This window comes from Macaca mulatta, chromosome 1, assembly GCF_049350105.2.
Source record: "Macaca mulatta isolate MMU2019108-1 chromosome 1, T2T-MMU8v2.0, whole genome shotgun sequence".
In the NCBI taxonomy this organism is placed as follows: domain Eukaryota; kingdom Metazoa; phylum Chordata; class Mammalia; order Primates; family Cercopithecidae; genus Macaca; species Macaca mulatta.
Genome location: NC_133406.1, coordinates 155,306,078 through 155,322,665, shown reverse-complemented (window position 1 = coordinate 155,322,665; position 16,588 = coordinate 155,306,078). Strand labels below are relative to the sequence as shown.

Here is a 16,588-nt window from a genome sequence, read left to right as displayed (position 1 = left end):
GTTTGCTGCCCAGCAAGACTGACAGGATAGTCTTCTTACTGTTGCAATGGAAACAAAAGTGGAAAAAGAATAGAAAAACCTAAGTAGTTCATAATTAGCCAGAGCAATTGGATGAATTCAGCAACTTCTAAGTAAGTTAGAAACACAGAAGACATTGTCCTATTATCTAGAAAAAGCCACTTTACTGTCTAAGATTTTAAGTAAACATTTCCAAGTTGATGCCAGAGGCATTAAAGAAATGGCAATCCTGTTTCTTTAGAACAGCATCAAATTTTTTTTACGTATTGAGCAGCAGCAAAGCTGGAGGGGCCGCTTTCATGTAGAGCAGGAAATTCCAGTGCTTCATTCAGAATTAAATCATTTACCTCAGGGTTCCAGACAGTCTGGAACCCCAAAGTAAGCCCTTTTCCCACGTGGCAGCTTGGTGTAGAGAATAGAGAGTTTGAAAACTCAAAAGCACCCGACAAATATAAGGGCTTATTATCTTTCTTCACCAACTATGGAGCAGTCAAGAAAAATTAACCCTCTCATTTGTTAACCTCAATAACAGGGTTTAACTGATCTGTAGCCACGGATGGCTCAGATAATTGCCCTAATTAGTTTGGTATGAAAAGAGGCTGGAGTAGGGGATTTGGAGCTCAAATAATTAAGCCAAAATAAAAAGAAAAGAAAAAAGAGCTTATGCCTTACAGATTTGACATATGGATTCCAGATGTTATGGAAGAAATTTTACTGCTAAGGCTTTTAGGCCACTTTTTGTAGTTAAGGATAGGGTTGGAAGGAAGGCCTCAAGGCAAAACAGGCTAAAAAATGAGGGAAATATCCTATTGATGGTTACCGAACACTTCAGGGTGTATGTATGTGTACCGGTATGTATCTCCAAACTGAAAACTAGCAGCAGGGTCTTAAAATGCCCCTAGGCTGGGGGTGTCGGGGGAAGGCCTTGGAGGAGTGATTTCTGAGTTGGCTTGTTTGGAGATTTTCTGGCAGATAAGTCACCTCCTCAGTTGGAAGTGATTGCTCTGTTAATTCACTGCAGTTTCCCTGAGGAATTCTAAATTTAAAATGTGAATGCAAACTTCCTAGCATGTTATGCGAGGGAAGGTTGCTAGGATCTGGGTCCCATTTAGGAACAGAGACAGGTAATTATACCAGGAAAAGGGCTACACTTTTACTTCAATGCCATGCACCAAATCCTCTGTTTCTCCCTTTCAGAAAATGGTAAACAAGGGAAAGAAAGAGGAGTTCCAGACCCTGCATACCAAAATATTACAGACACACAGGAAATGACTCTTCAAATCCAGGCTGTAAACCTGTCATTTTGTGGGCTTGTCTGTGGCTCTAGAAAAGCGAGACAAAGATCACACTGAAGACTTTCCTGTTTGGGGCTGGCTGGACTGGAGGACCTCTGGAGGCCTTTCCATGCCAGGTGCTATGATCCTAAACTCAAGCCATAAAATGAAATGTTAGAGGATAGTCAATGGAATTTGAGGCAAAATTTGTAGCTTAAAACTCATTTTGCTTTAAAAAATGTAGACGTTGAAAAACTGTTCTTTATAAGCAGCAAAAATTTTTAAAAGAAACTGAAAAGGTAAAAAATATATTTTGGGGGAAAGAAGTAATATTCTCAGACCTATTACTATCTTTTAAGGCTTTCAATTATAGATACTCCAAATATGTAATAAGTTACTAAGTCCTTAAAATATGTATTGACCATCCTAAAACATTTGCATATTGACTTTAATCCATGTAAAAGATGTTTCTGGTGTATTCAACCAATGCTGCTCCTCTGATTAGTGAAATGGTTTTGGATTCATTAATTCTCCAAATATTTGTATTCTGAGTGCGTTCTAAGGGTAAGACATTCTTTGAAACAAACACACACAAAGAACTAAGCCAATCTATTGGTTAATGCAGGCATTCCTCCCTCCTCCAGCTTAGTGTACTGGCCCTGGAGTCAGAATGCCTGGGTTTCCCAGCTCCGGTGCCTTGAACAAATTACTTAACCTCTCTGTACCAGTTCTCTCCCCTGAGAAGTAGGGTTAGTAATAGCACCTACCTCATCAAACTAAATGAGTCAATACATGTAAAGCACCTAGAAAAATGCCAGGCACATAGCAAGCATTCAATAAACGTTGGCTATTCATTTAGTGCCGAGTATGAGGGAAAGCAATGTAGAAGTGGATATGGAGATAAAACAAAGTGCATTAAAGACGGAATATTCGAACTGGTTCTTGGAGAAAACATGGAGTTCACGTGGAAGACAAAAAAGGGCCAGGTCAAGCAAATTATGTGAGTGAAGGCACAGAGCTACGAAACTAAATAGCATATCTGGGGAATTGTAAATGATTCGTTAGAGCTAGATTAAGAGGCATGTGACATATGCTGCTGCCATTCAAAAGCAAAGATTTTAAAAAAGAGAGAGAAAAAATAGAGGCACATGGGAATGAGGGAGTAGAAACCACAGGATTTACTGACTAAACCTATGTGATGGGAAGTGAGGTAGGGCAGGTTTCTGGGTTTATGGTGATGCCATCAATCAGAAACAAAATATGGTACATGGTGTGACCTTTGACACAATGTGTTTGGACATACAGTATGGTAGGGACCTTTAAGACCCAAGTGGAGATGCACAATTGGATACACAAATCTAGCCTTTATAAGAGCACTTTGGCAAGCCATACAGTGTAAGGGATCATCAAAGTGTTACTGATTGTGGTAGCCATGAACTTGACTGAAATCTTCAAGAATAAGGGTAGAGAATGAGAAGAATAACAATGTAGACTACACTGGCAACCAGGGGCAGTTGGAAGAGAAGGAAGCAGAGAAAATAGAACCAGAATAGCATGGAGCCCCGGAAGAAACCAAAGGAATAAAATCAGTTTTGCACTAATTGATGGTTTTAGTGGAAAATGACAGAAAACCCAATTCAAACTTGTTTACATTGTTAATAAGACATATTGGCCCATATAACTGAAAACATAAGCCTCTGGATGGGGGGATAGCATTATACCAAGACAAATGACATGAGGAATTCAGCTTACCTGCAACATTTAGCAGTCATATTGAGTGCCTACTATGTGCCAGGCATTGTTCTAGTCAATGAAAAAAACAGGCAAAAAGTCCCTCGTCTGTGGACAGAACACATAAGTGCCTCTTGGTGTCTCCCCACTCTCTTTTCATTGAAATGCAATGCTTCAAAAAATTTGGAAAATTATCTATGTGGAGGAAGATGAAAAGAGAAAACTTTAGAATGTAATGAAAATTCCAAAACATTTGATGGGAATTTTAACACGATTTTGTAGGAATATGTGAAACTTCTGTACTATTATGAAATGGAGGGGTGACATAGGGAAGCAGTTCAGTGTGGTAAAAATTCTAAAAATCCAAAATACCACCCATCATATGTTTTCAAGTCCAGTTATGAATTCAGATTAGTCAGTTTTTTACTTAATCAAACTGAGTTGTGGAGTTTATTCAGATTATATAGACCTGTAAAAATACTTAGAGGTTTCAAATGTCTCTGGTAGAGCTTTGTACCTAACTTGTGTGACATATTTTATATGTAGATTATGTTCAAACCTGTATTAATCTGTTCATGTTTTAAATTTAAAAACATAATTTGCAATGAAAGCCTCATGCTCAGCCATTATATCCAACTAAGCACTACCAGTTTCTCCATCCCTCTCTTCTCTGAAGCTAACACACTGTACATCCATGGGTAAACTGTGTCAGCTCACTGGGCCTATTTTCCATTTCACAATTTGAAAATGATGAAACCTACCTAATTGGATTTTTGGAAACTAAAATATTATGTGACTAAACTTTGTGAATTCAAAAGCACTACACAGCATTAAATTTTAAGATTAGAAAGTTGCAAGTTTACAACTGAGTCCAGAATCTTACTGTTTTAATGGTGAAAATGCATTGCCAATTTTCTCAGTAATTTTTTTTGGCCAAAGCAGTTGACTCAGTAATATTTTTCTGATTCCAGTTGGAATGTTTCCCATAAAACTCTATGAAGCTATTTGCACTTCAAATTTTAAAACATGGCCCCCATATGCTTAGTTCTTTTCTCAAATTACCCTGTACAAAAAGCCATTCATGCCTGATACAGTTTATTTCTTTTTTTTAGAGACTGGATCTTGCTCTGTCACCCATGCCAGGGTACAGTGGTGCATCATAGCTCACTGCACCCTTTAACTCCTGGGCTCAAGCGATCCTCCTGCTTCAGCCTTTCCCAGTAGCTAGTGCACCACCATGCCTGGCTAATTTTTTAAATTTTTTTGTAGAGATGAGTTCTGTATTAGTCCATTTTCATGCTGCTGATAAAGACATACCCAAAACTGGGCAATTAACAAAAGAAAGAGGTTGAATTGGCCATATAGTTCCATGTGGCTGGGGAAACCTCACAATCATAGCATAAGGCAAGAAGGAGCAAGTCACATCTTATGTGGATGGCAGCAGACAAAAAGAGCTTGTGCAGGGCAACCCCCATTTTTAAAACCATCAGGTCTCGTGAGACTCATTCACTATAATGAGAAGAGCACAGGAAAGATCTGCCCTCATAATTCAGTCACCTCCCAATGGGTTCCTCCCATGACACATGGGAATTGTGGGAGTTACAATTCAAGATGAAATTTGGGTGGGGACACAGCCAAACCATATCATTCCACCCCTGGCCCCTCCCAAATCTCATGTCCTCACGTTTCAAAACCAGTCATGTCTTCCCAACAGTCCCCCAAAGTCTTTTTTTTTTTTTTTTTTTTTTTTTTGAGACGGAATCTCGCTCTGTCACCCAGGCTGGAGTGCAGTGGCCGGATCTCAGCTCACTGCAAGCTCCGCCTCCCGGGTTTACGCCATTCTCCGGCCTCAGCCTCCCGAGTAGCTGGGACTACAGGCGCCTGCCACCTCACCCGGCTAGTTTTTTTTGTATTTCTTAATAGAGACGGGGTTTCACCGTGTTAGCCAGGATGGTCTCGATCTCCTGACCTCGTGATCCGCCCGTCTCGGCCTCCCAAAGTGCTGGGATTACAGGCTTGAGCCACCGCGCCCGGCCTAGTCCCCCAAAGTCTTAACTCACTTCAGCATTAACCCAAAAGTCCAGTCCCATGTCTTATCTGAGACAAGGCAAGTCCCTTCCATCTATGAGCCTGTAGAATCAAAAGCAAGTTATTTACTTCCTAGATACAATGGGGGTACGGGTATTGGGTAAATACAGCCATTCCAAATGGGAGGTTGACCAAAACAAAGGGGCTACAGGCCCCATGCAGGTCTGTAATCCAGCAAGGCAGTCAAATCTTAAAGCTCCAAAATGATCTCCTTTGACTCCATGTCTCTCACTTGGGTCACACTAATGCAAGAGGTGGGTTCCCATGGTCTTGGGCAGCTCTGCCCCTGTGGCCTTGCAGGGTACAGCCTCCCTCCCCACTGCCTTAATAGGCTGGTGTTGTCAGTGACTTTTCCAGGCGCATGATGCAAGCTGCCAGTAGATCTACCATTCTGGGGTCTGGAGGATGGTGGCCTTTTTCTTAACAGCTCCACTAGGTGGTGCCACAGCAGGGACTCTATGTGGGGGTTTCAACTCCACATTTCCCTTCTGCACTGCTCTATCAGAGGTTCTCCATGAGGGCCCCATCCCTGCAACAAACTTCTGCCTGGGAATCCAGTTGTTTCTATACATCTTTTGAAATCTAGGCAAGGTTCCCAAAGCCCAATTCTTGACTTCTGTGTACCTGCAGGCTCAACACCATGTGGAAGCTGCCAAGGCTTGGGGCTTGCACGCTCTGAAGCCATGGCCTGGGTGCTACATTGGCCCCTTTCAGCCATGGCTGGAGTGGCTGGGACACAGGGCACCAAGTCCCTAGGCTGCACACAGCACAAGAATCCTGGGTCCAGCCCACAAAACCACTTTTTCCTCCTAGACCTCTGGGCCTGTAATGGGAGGGGCTGCTGTGAAGACCTCTAACCTGTCCTGGAGACATTTTCCCCATTGTCTTGGGGATTAACATTTGACTTTTCATTACTTAAGCAAATTTCTGCAGCCAGGTTAAATTTCTTCTCAGAAAATGGGATTTTCTTTTCTATCACATTGTCAGGCTGCAAATTTTCTGAACTTTCATGCTCTGCTTCCCTTATAAAACTGAATGCCTTTAACTGCATGCAAATTACTTCTTCAATGCTTTGCTGCTTAAAAATTTCCTCCACCAAATACCCTAAATTATCTCTCTCAAGTTCAAAGTTCCACAAATCTCTAGGGCAGGGGCAAAATGCCACTAGTCTCTTTGCTAAAACGTAACAAGAATCACCTTTGCTCTAGTTCTCAACAAGTTCTTCATCTCCATCTGAGACCACCTCAGCCTGGATTTCATTGTCCATATCATTATCAGCATTTTGGTCAAAGCCATTCAACAATTCTCTAGGGAGTTCCAAACTGTCCCACATTTTCCTGTCTTCTTCTGAGCCCTCCAAACGTTCCAACCTCTGCCTGTTACTCAATTCTAAAGTCATTTCCACATTTTTGGGTATCTTTTCAGCAGCACCCCACTCTACTGGTACCAATTAACTGTATTAGTCCATTTTCATGCTGCTGATAAAGACATACCAGAGACTGGGCACTTTGCAAAAGAAACAGGTTTAATTGGACTTACGGTTCCATGTGGCTGGGGAAGTCTCACAATCATGGCAGAAGGCAAGGAGGTGCAAGACACATCTTACGTGAAGGGCAGCAGGCAAAGAGAGCTTGTGCAGGGTCACTCCCGGCACTGATGGTTTTTAAAACCATCAGATCTCATAAGACTCATTCACTATCATGAGAACAGCACAGGAAAGACCCACTCCCATAATTCAGTCACCACCCATGACACATGGGAATTGTGGGAATTAAAATTCAAGATGAGATTTGGGTGGGGACACAGCCAAACCAGATCAGGATCACAACATGTTGCCCAGGCTTAACTTCCTTAAACAGGAGGAAACAATCAGAAATAGCAACTGACTCGATTCTCTAAAATGAAAGATACTTGGATGGATGATTTTTCTTATGTATATGGATTTTTAAGACTTTTCCCCACTAGGTTTCCACTAGCTCAACCAAACTTTACCTCAGTACCCACAGGGACGCTTGTGCAAACACGCTCCCAGGACATCTCTAAAGGGGAAAATAATCTATTCTCTAATGTGATGATGAACGTAGAGTGATATGAAAGTCCATTTTCCAACCAGGAGATACAAATGGCTGCATCAGACTTGCTCCAAAATATTTAGCCTCTTCCCTCCTAAGTCCTGTCTTCCCCCTCATAAAACATACTCTGCACGTCTTCCAGGAAAGAGAGAAGTTTGCTTTCATGCTAACTTAAGAACCTTGCAATGTTTTCAGTTAACTTCTGAGATATTTCTCCACCAACACATGCATCCAAATTTTAGATTTCTCCAGAGCCTGGGAATTACAACTTCACAAATATAACTTGGTTTGGTGTCATGTCATACTAGGGTCTTGCTTTATCACTTGATGCCACTCCCTAGTGTATGATACCACAAATTTCCAAATTCATTACGAAGACTACAATCTTAAAAAAATATACTCTTGCTTTAGCAATTACTTCAATTTTGCGATTCATGTATTTGCAAACCTGGAGGATGGGCAGCTATAGAATTGGTTTTTCTAAACTCAACATGTACTGGAAGCCATCATACTGTTACGGACCTTCTTCATTCCACAAAGCACCATGACTGCTGCAATCACTCTTAATGACTTTTATAAATTTTAATCTACTTGATACACATGCCTAAGTAAACAAATCTTGCACAATTGTTCAAATTTTGTCTTCCACAATGGGGAAAAACAGTTTAAAAAAATACTCCGATTATGTATTTTTCTTTTTCTAAATTTTCATTTTTTGTAGAGATGGGGTCTTGTCATGTTGTCCAGGCTGGTCTCAAACTCTTGGCCTCAAGCTATCCTCCCACCTTGCCCTCCCAAAGTGCTGGGATTACAAGCATAAGCCACCATGCTTGGCTGTCTTGTTCTTATACACTGAATGTGCAGTGTTCTGTAATTCTTATCTCTTAAGGGCTTGAGATACATGGAAAGATTGATGCAGTGTGTAACCTTTTTATTGTTCAAAATGCTACAGATAACTGCATTTTGGAACTCAAAAGATTACACCTTCCCAACTACTTCTTGTTCATTTTATTATTACTATACGCAAAGCATTAAAATAGAAGAAGCTGGGTAGAGAAAACATGCAGAAGTAGGGTTACCAAATAAAAGATGTTCAGTGAAATTTGAATTTCAGATAAACCCATTTTTTGTATATGTCCTGAATACTAAACACACTAAAACATTATTTATCTGAAATTCAAATTTAACTGAATGTCCTGTAAACTTACAATTTAATAAAGAAATTAATGAATAACCATAAAGCACAGATGACAAGTACAGTCATACAATCAGGAGAGGAAAAGACCTCCACTAACAGATCTCCAGGTACAATAGAAAGGTACCTGGAAGAGATGATAACTGATGTCATTCTTGAAAGATGACTACATTTTGACTGATGGACAGGTGGTTTAATGTGAGGATTTTGGAGGTCAAGTGTCCCAAGTTAAATTCCAAATGAATCACTCACTAGCTGTGTAACATTAGACAAGCTACTCAAGCACTCTTTATTAAAAAATGAGAATACTAATAATACCTTGCTAGGTTTAAGGATCAGAGAAAACATATGCACAAAGCACCTGGAACACGGGAGGCACTCTTTAAATGGTAATACTTATTACAACTTAAAATGTCACATAACAAATAGGGTACTTGTCACAGACAAACATTCAAATGTTAATGTTATGCAGTAATAGTAATATTGAATAAGTAATTTTATTTCCATGATCTATTTACACTGTACAAAGACTGTTGAAAAGCACCCTACAAGTTCACAGTACATTACAATATATTTACTTTAAAAAGATATTCCTTTATAAAAGGTTTATAGAACATTGGCATGTCAACATGTGACAAAACTCTCAAAAGCATGTCACCAATTCTGTGAGAGCAAGAATGCATCCAAGTGTTATCAATTTCACAATCACAAGTCACCATTTGAGTTTTAAATACATACATGTTTTAAATTAAAAAAGAATTCTACAGTGGAAAGTTCTTGAGGCAATACTTATTAGTTCATTAACGTATGCACTTTCATGGAGATGTGGCATAATAACCCACAATATCAACTTAATCTGTCCAAAGAAACATTTCAACAAGTTTAGCAGTCCAGAAATTCTGGTCATTTGTTTCTACTTTTTCTTCTTTGCTGGTTCTCCTGGCTCTACTTTGCGCTTTTTAGAAGTATGCTCATCTTTTTCATCATCTTTAAATAGAAAAGGAAGAGTTTCGATCAGTAATTTAAAAAAACCCAACATGTTAAGCATTAAAATTTCACTGGCTTTATACCAAAATTATTACCCTCATCAACTAATGTTTCTCTCAGAGTTTCCCAATAAAAAACAAGAATTAACTTTTAGAGCTCTGATTTTTAAATGCAAATGAAAGTGAGCAATTTTTTTTTTCAATTGCAGCCATACAAAATTCACAAAGTGACTCTTTAGCACTATATTAAGGTAGCTTAAAATAAGTGACTTGACTTCCCCCAAATCAGACTTTTGAAAAAGGCTCCCAAATACTCAGCAAGCTTGTCCAACCTGCCTTATTTGTTGTTGTTGTTGTTGTGCTGTTTTGTTTTAGGCTTTTAGCAGCCTGAAGCCATGGTTTTTAGTTTCTGTCTCTAGTGATAAGCAGAAAAGGAGGATGATGAAGGGGCTTTATTGGCCAAACCAAAAACAGAAACTAAGAACTCATGACTGTACTCTCTCCCTTGGATACCACTACATAATAGTATTTACATTGTGTATATTCAAATACAATCAATGCTTTGTAATAATGGAACATATTGTTTTCTTTTTACAAAAAATAGGTATCAATCTAACCATGACATTATTTAAGTGGCTATCAGCTGTCCTTCTCCTTTCAATCTGCTTTCTCTCCTCCAAAAACAACTTTTTTCCCCATCACCTTCTCCACCCACCCCAAATCCTTATTTTGAGGTTAAAAAGCACTCACAAACAGGTTTCTCCAAATCTCTATTTGGAATTTTATCACGTACTAAGTTCTAATTTCTGCCCCCCCCCCCCCCATTCCTAGGACAGCCAGAACATTCTAACAGCAACAGAAAAATATGTATCTTCCTACTTCATATTATGGAGAATTTGGAGAGGGGAGGGAGGTTAGAGAAGAGCCTTACATTAAAACAATGTCCTTTACACCTTTCCAAAATCTTATTAGTATTTTAAAACGAATATTTAAAACTAGTATTTAAAAAATTAAAATAGAATAAAAAAATTTTTTTAATGCAATGTTTTAAAATATCCAACTACATGGTTAAAAAAAAATACAGGGTAGCACAGACTAGTTGCTAATTCCATCTCCCTAAACAAATGTGTGGTATTAAGAACTCCAAATAGACAGAGTAACATGGAAAAGATATCATGATTTATAAAATACAAATTTATTTTGAGCACATTACTAATTAATTGTTGCTTTTGACTTTATTTTCTTGATCAACAGATACTCAAAAAGTTCAACAGGTCCTCAAGTGGAGATTTATAAAGTATTTTGATATTGAAAGGGGCCTTCATATTAAAAAATGTGGGGAACTACTGACATCAAATCACACATTCCTTGAAGGAAATATACTTAAAATCTTAAGCCTTTAATTCCCTTCTGCTAACTGTACCATAATCAGAATATCTCATTTATTGACACAGATAACAATCAGTACCATTCATCTTCACTCTTCTTCAAGCACAGCATGGTGATGTTATTCATATGCTTCACAGAGCACTATGGATTTACGTAGGCAGTGTAATAAAATAATAAAATACAATTCAGATCAACAACGCACCCCAGGAATTTACAAATCAAAGTTTTAATCAGTAGTTTATCATGTTCACACAAAAGCACTGGCTCTACAAACCAAATAACATAGTATACCACTAAAACAAGCCAAACCTTTTACTTTTTTTTTTTGAGATGCAGTCTCGCTCTGTTGCCCAGGCTGGAGGGCAGTGGCGCAATCTCGGCTCACTGCAAGCTCCGCCTCCCAGCTTCACGCCATTCTCCTGCCTCAGCCTCTCAAGTAGCTGGGACTACAGGTACCTGCCATCACGCCCAGTTAATTTTTTGTATTTGTAGTAGAGACGGGGTTTCACCGTGTTAGCCAGGATGGTCTCGATCTCCTGACCTCGTGATCCACCCGCCCTGGCCTCCCAAAGTGCTGGATTACAGGCGTGAGCCACCGCAACCAGCACCTTTTGCTTTTTAACTGGAGTGAATTATCACCAAGCTCGTCCTTTTGAGATTTTCAGTAGTGATAATATAGAAATGGAAAGTATTAAGTTTACAATATTCACTATGCATTAACATACATTTAGAAGATACTGAGATATTTTTGCTTTTAATTTGCCACTTATTACAAATAAATTAACTGAATAACAAAACCACAAACTACTGAAGTTGAAAAATAACTGGCTATCAGTGATTTGAGCAGAAGTGCTATGCCATCTAGTGTCATGACAAGGCATTGCTTTATAAACTAGAGTGGGGGAAAACATCTGAGCAATGTTCATTTATCAACTTTACTGAGCTTTTTTACTCCGTCTCATATAGTATAGATGTACTGGTGAGGAAACAATTTTTTTTATTATGGAACTCAAATCACTCAAGTTAAGTAAGTTTAACTTATCAATAAACAAACTTTCTAAATTCTAAAAACGTAAACTAAAAATCACTGTATTAATTATGCTTTTACAATTAATTATACATGTCAACAAAGCTACAACTAATAACTAAGCTTTGCTTACTTATGTTTTACAACCACTAAAACCAGAAGTGCTGATAAGCAGCAAGACTCAGTGATGAGTTCTGAACCTTTCCCAGCTCTTCCTCTAACAACTGGAAGACAGATGTTAACCAGCAATAAAAGGCCAAAGGGCAGAATGGGGAAGCAAAATAAAAAAGTAACTTGATAATCTAAAATTTGGATTAGAGTGTAGAGTTTCTGATACATATTTTATGAATGAAAAAAAACAGGCTAAAAAATTATGACATAAATTGATTTTACAGTGGGTTTATGATATAGGAATCTGAAATGGCAAAAATCACTTCTAAAAGTGGGTCTTTTTGTCATTTGATGTTGCCTGTATTTGTTTTCTGACAAAGGACCATCATGTGATCAAAAAGACAGAAATTATCTATGTAAATAGCAGTGTTACTTATCATATATTTGGAACTCCTTCTAACTTAAAAGCTAAGCTGGAAGAAAGATAATTCTTGCTTGCTTGCCCTGGTGTATAATCCTGGTTTTTTCCACATAATGACAAAAATGTGAGAGCACCAGCCTATGGAAATCTAGTTTGAGTATCAACCCTAGTATCTTTACTGCCATTCTCCCTACAGAAGAATATCTGTATCTCAAACACTGTTGAGAAATAGCTATTCATCAGGAGACCAAATACCAGTTTAATAAGGCATAATTTATATTTAAAGGTCTGGATTTGAATGCCTACTACTCTGCCTCTTTTTTAGCTGTGTGAATGAATTTGGGAAAATTCTCTAATTTGAGATTGTTCTATCATCTGTAAAATAGTAATAATGAGTCATGTAGCACTTCTGTATCAGGTTGCTGGGAGTAATAAGAAAACTGTGAGAAAGTGTGTATTTTAGAACTTGGCATTTTCTAGTTTTGTGACCTTGGACAAGTGATGTAAGCTATCATTTCCACATTTCTCTTATTTCACAAGGTGTTGTAATAATTACAGATTACTTAAGCAAATATATTTTTACTAATTATGAAAAAGATTGGCTGGGCACGGTGGCTCACATCTGTAATCCCAGCACTTTGATAGGCCAAGGCGGGCAGATCATGAGGTCAGGAGATGGAGACCACCCTGGCTAACATGGTGAAACCCCGTCTCCACTAAAAATACAAAAAAATTAGCCGGTCGTGGTGGTAGGCGCCTGTAGTCCTAGCAACTTGGGAGGCTGAGGCGGGAGAACGGTGTGAACCCAGAAGGCGGAGCTTGCAGTGAGCCAAGATGGAGTGCCACTGTACTCCAGCCTGGGCGACCAAGCGAGACTCCTCTCAAAAAAAAAAAAAAAAAAAAAAAGAAAAGAAAAAGATTGTACAATGTGAGGTATTATAAATGTTCACATCATTTTAGGTCTGCAAAAAGATGCCACTTACTGAAGAGGCTCCTTAATTGTTGACTTCTAATACATATTGAAAGTCAGCAAAAGTAATGGAAAAGTTAGGTAGAATCAAAATTAAAGAAAGAACTCCCGCTAGTCAGTTCTCCTTTCTCTTAAAACATCACTCCCTGCATGACTGTAAAAAGGGGCTAAGTAGCCCCTGTATTGTTAGAAGATCAGAAATCTGTTTAACAAAAATGGCATACTCTTTCTTAAAAATAATGGTCCAAAACATTAGTTCGATTCAACAATTATCTACTGAACACTTACAATGTACTTGATACAAACATAAACACTTCAAATCCTGCTGTTTGAGGAACTCATCATAAAGCAGACAGACTTTTAAAAAACCACATACAAGTGATGAGGGCAATCAACAGCATTAGCATAAACAAGGTACAGAGGAGCAAATAATTATTAGAGGTGATACCTGAGATTTCTTCTTTTGAGTTGGATTTTGAAAGATGAATGAGTTTACTAGCCAGAGATAAGAAAGAACACTCCAGAATAAGGTGCAATATATACTGAAAGGCAGGGAACCATAAAATTCAGTTCTGGATTTCAAGATCTTCAAGCGCTAGAAAGGGGCCATTAAAAATGACTGTGGACAGGGAGAAAGGGCCTATCAATAGAAGGCCTTGACTCTATCCCATTGAAGGGTTTTAAGCAGGCAAGTTATATAATCAGATATGACTTTTAGAAACTCAACACTAGCTGCAGTGTGAAGGATGGAACAGATTGGATAAGAGTGTGTAGGCAAAGATTACTGTGACAGTCCAAGTCAGAGATAAAATTATGCTGTTACGAACTAAAGTAAAACAACTAAGTCATTATCTTCCTATTACTATGTAGTAATGCTCAGTTAAATTCATTTTGTCATAATAATTTTAGCTCTGAAGCACAACTGCTTTAATAGAAAAAGAAGCTTTCGGCCGGGCGCGGTGGCTCACGCCTGTAATCCCAACACTTTAGGAGGCCGAGGCAGATGGATCACATGAAGTCAGGAATTCAAGACCAGCCTGACCAACATGGTAAAACCCCATCTCTAACCCCCCCACCCAAAAAAAAAAAAAAAAAAAAAGCCAGGAATGGTGGCAGGCGCCTGTAATCCTAGCTGCTTGGAGGCTGAGGCAGAAGAATCACTTGAACTTGGGAGGTGGAGAGTGCAGTGAGCCGAGATCGCGACACTGCACTCCAGCCTGGGCAACAAGAGCGAAACGCTGACGCAAAAAAAAAAAAAAAAAAAAAAAAAAAGAAAATTAAGCCTTCGGCACTTTGCAGCCAGTCACAAGAATCCATGAATTGATTTGTGTTCTAATAATAAGGCCTCATAAAACACAGACTACTGGATGAGATACCAGATATTTCACTTTAAAGCCTGAACATTATGATCTTTCATTAATAACACAGCAACTATTAGCTATCAGAGACTTCATGTCAAAGCCAAATATATATGATCTTTCTCAAAAGCAGAGCAAGAAGTATCCAAAGACCATCAAATTAGTTTGCTAATTTGCTAGATTTAATTTTCATTCATTAAATATCTCATTTTTTAAAGCCCATCACGGGGATCAAAATAGATTACCACGGGATTCTGACTTTCCTTACCTGATTCCAACGTCTCCTCCCCTTCCGGTAGAAGCCTAGCTTTCTTAGCATTCTGTGGGGCATCATCACCATTGTCCTCATATATGTTAGACCATTTTATTGCCATGTCAAGCTCTGGAGGAGGAGGCTTCTTCTCAGTGGTGTAGGTCTCAGGAGGTGGTACATAATTTGACTTCCATATTTTGAATTCCTTTGGAGGCTGTTAAGCAAGCACATTAAGAAGCACTGTGACGAACCGAGGTTCCTATGATGGACGTGGGCACATGCAACTCCCTGCCGTTCGCTTATCGTTCAGGCTTTTTTTTTTCTTTAAGGTTGAAAGACACATTTTTCCATCAAAATCACAATACTGTTAAGTGAAAAGCCAAAGGGTTCCCTATATGAATAAAGCTAATAACTTTTAGTTACCAAAGAAGAATCCAGTCTCAGAGATACTACGCCAAGGCTGACCCCTTCAGGAGGCTGCAGCAGACACTGTCTTGGAGGCAGCACCGCAGGCACTTCGGCGTCAAAGGGAAGGGGTCTCAGGGAGAAGCTGCAGCGGGGGGGGCGGGGGAGTCACCACCGTTAGTCCTCGCCGCGCGGGGTCGGGGCACCGAGCGCGGAGGTTTGGGTCTCCTCACAAGGGGGCGGGGCTGCGGGTCCGGTCTGACACCCACCAGGCTGGGGGAGGGGGCCAGGTTTCCCAGGGCTTGAGGTGGAAGGGGGTGGTGCGGCATCCCGCGGGGGTGACTGCGTGTGGGGGAACGGACAGCAGGTCCCCAGCAGAGGGCTCAGGAGGAAGGGGGCGCAGGCCGGGGCCGAGACCGGGAAACGGGGTCGGGGACCTCACCTCCTCAGGCGCCTTGACGACGTGCCTCTCCCAGTCTATCTGCTTGTTGAGCGGATTGTAGAGAAAGGCCGGGCGAGTCACGCTCCTAAACAGCTCGTCGGGTCCCGGGAGCCGCTTCTCCGCCTTGTTCCTACAGCCGCCCGCCGACTTCGCCAGATCCGGGGTTCTGCGACTCGTCTCCTCCGGCTCGATGTTATCCTCCTCGTCCGAGGAGTCTGAGCTGCTGCTCCCGTATGCCGCGAAATAGCTCAGAGGGTCCTTCTCCTCCGCTGCCATGACGGCTGCCAGCGACGACCCAGCACTCCGCCGGAAGCCGGAAACCGGAAGTCAAGCCAGGGCCCGCCCAGCGCGTGGCCCCGCCCCAAGTCTTACAAATAAGCCTGCTCTCTGCGCCCCCTGGCGGCTGCGCCTCGCTCCTGTTTCCTAGCGAAGGGGCTGAGGCTGGAGGCGGGCCCGGCACGTTGCCAAGCAGGGGCGGGGCTGCTTTTGCTCATTTCTGAAAAGCTCTGAGAAGAGACGAAGTATGCTCATGAGCCAGGGATCCCAGCCAAACTTCCCGCATTCGATAGCATTTACTAAAGGCATAGAAAAGCTAAGAATTTTGTCTTTTCGCTGTCACTCCACTTTAGCCCTTGCCCAGAGAGGGTAGGATTTTTTCCTGATCCACTGCATCTCGTCTTCCAAATAAAAATTACTCTCAGTGTGATTCCTTAGGTTGTCATGGAAGACCTCTAGGGGTGGTGGACTTCCCCAAGCCAAGAACTAAATCCTTTCCTGCTTGACCTCATTCAAGTGAGCTCTGAGCAGCTTTGATAAAACTCTTGGATCATAGCCCACCACTTGGGTCA

At 40.5% G+C, this 16,588-nt stretch overlaps 1 protein-coding gene across 1 annotated transcript; it reads right to left on the bottom strand.

The window, feature by feature from the left end:
- Nucleotides 1-8,665: 8,665 nt before the first annotated feature.
- Nucleotides 8,666-16,038, bottom strand: C1H1orf52 (chromosome 1 C1orf52 homolog). The gene is made up of 3 exons (NM_001258201.1): nucleotides 15,741-16,038; nucleotides 14,909-15,107; nucleotides 8,666-9,365 (listed from the first exon to the last, which is right to left on the bottom strand). Exons 1-3 carry the CDS (start codon nucleotides 16,014-16,016, stop codon nucleotides 9,292-9,294), a joined length of 549 nt encoding a protein of 182 aa, NP_001245130.1. The 5' UTR covers nucleotides 16,017-16,038; the 3' UTR covers nucleotides 8,666-9,291.
- Nucleotides 16,039-16,588: the final 550 nt, after the last annotated feature.

Bases quoted from the DNA above. Each gene is read 5' to 3' on its own strand.
- C1H1orf52 (NM_001258201.1), bottom strand. From the start codon at position 16,016: ATGGCAGCGGAGGAGAAGGACCCTCTGAGCTATTTCGCGGCATACGGG. The intron at 15,108-15,740 runs GTGAGGTCCCCG...CTTGCTTAACAG, and splicing joins TCGTCAAGGCGCCTGAGGAG to CCTCCAAAGGAATTCAAAAT. The intron at 9,366-14,908 runs GTAAGGAAAGTC...TTCTATTTAAAG, and splicing joins GGAGGAGACGTTGGAATCAG to ATGATGAAAAAGATGAGCAT.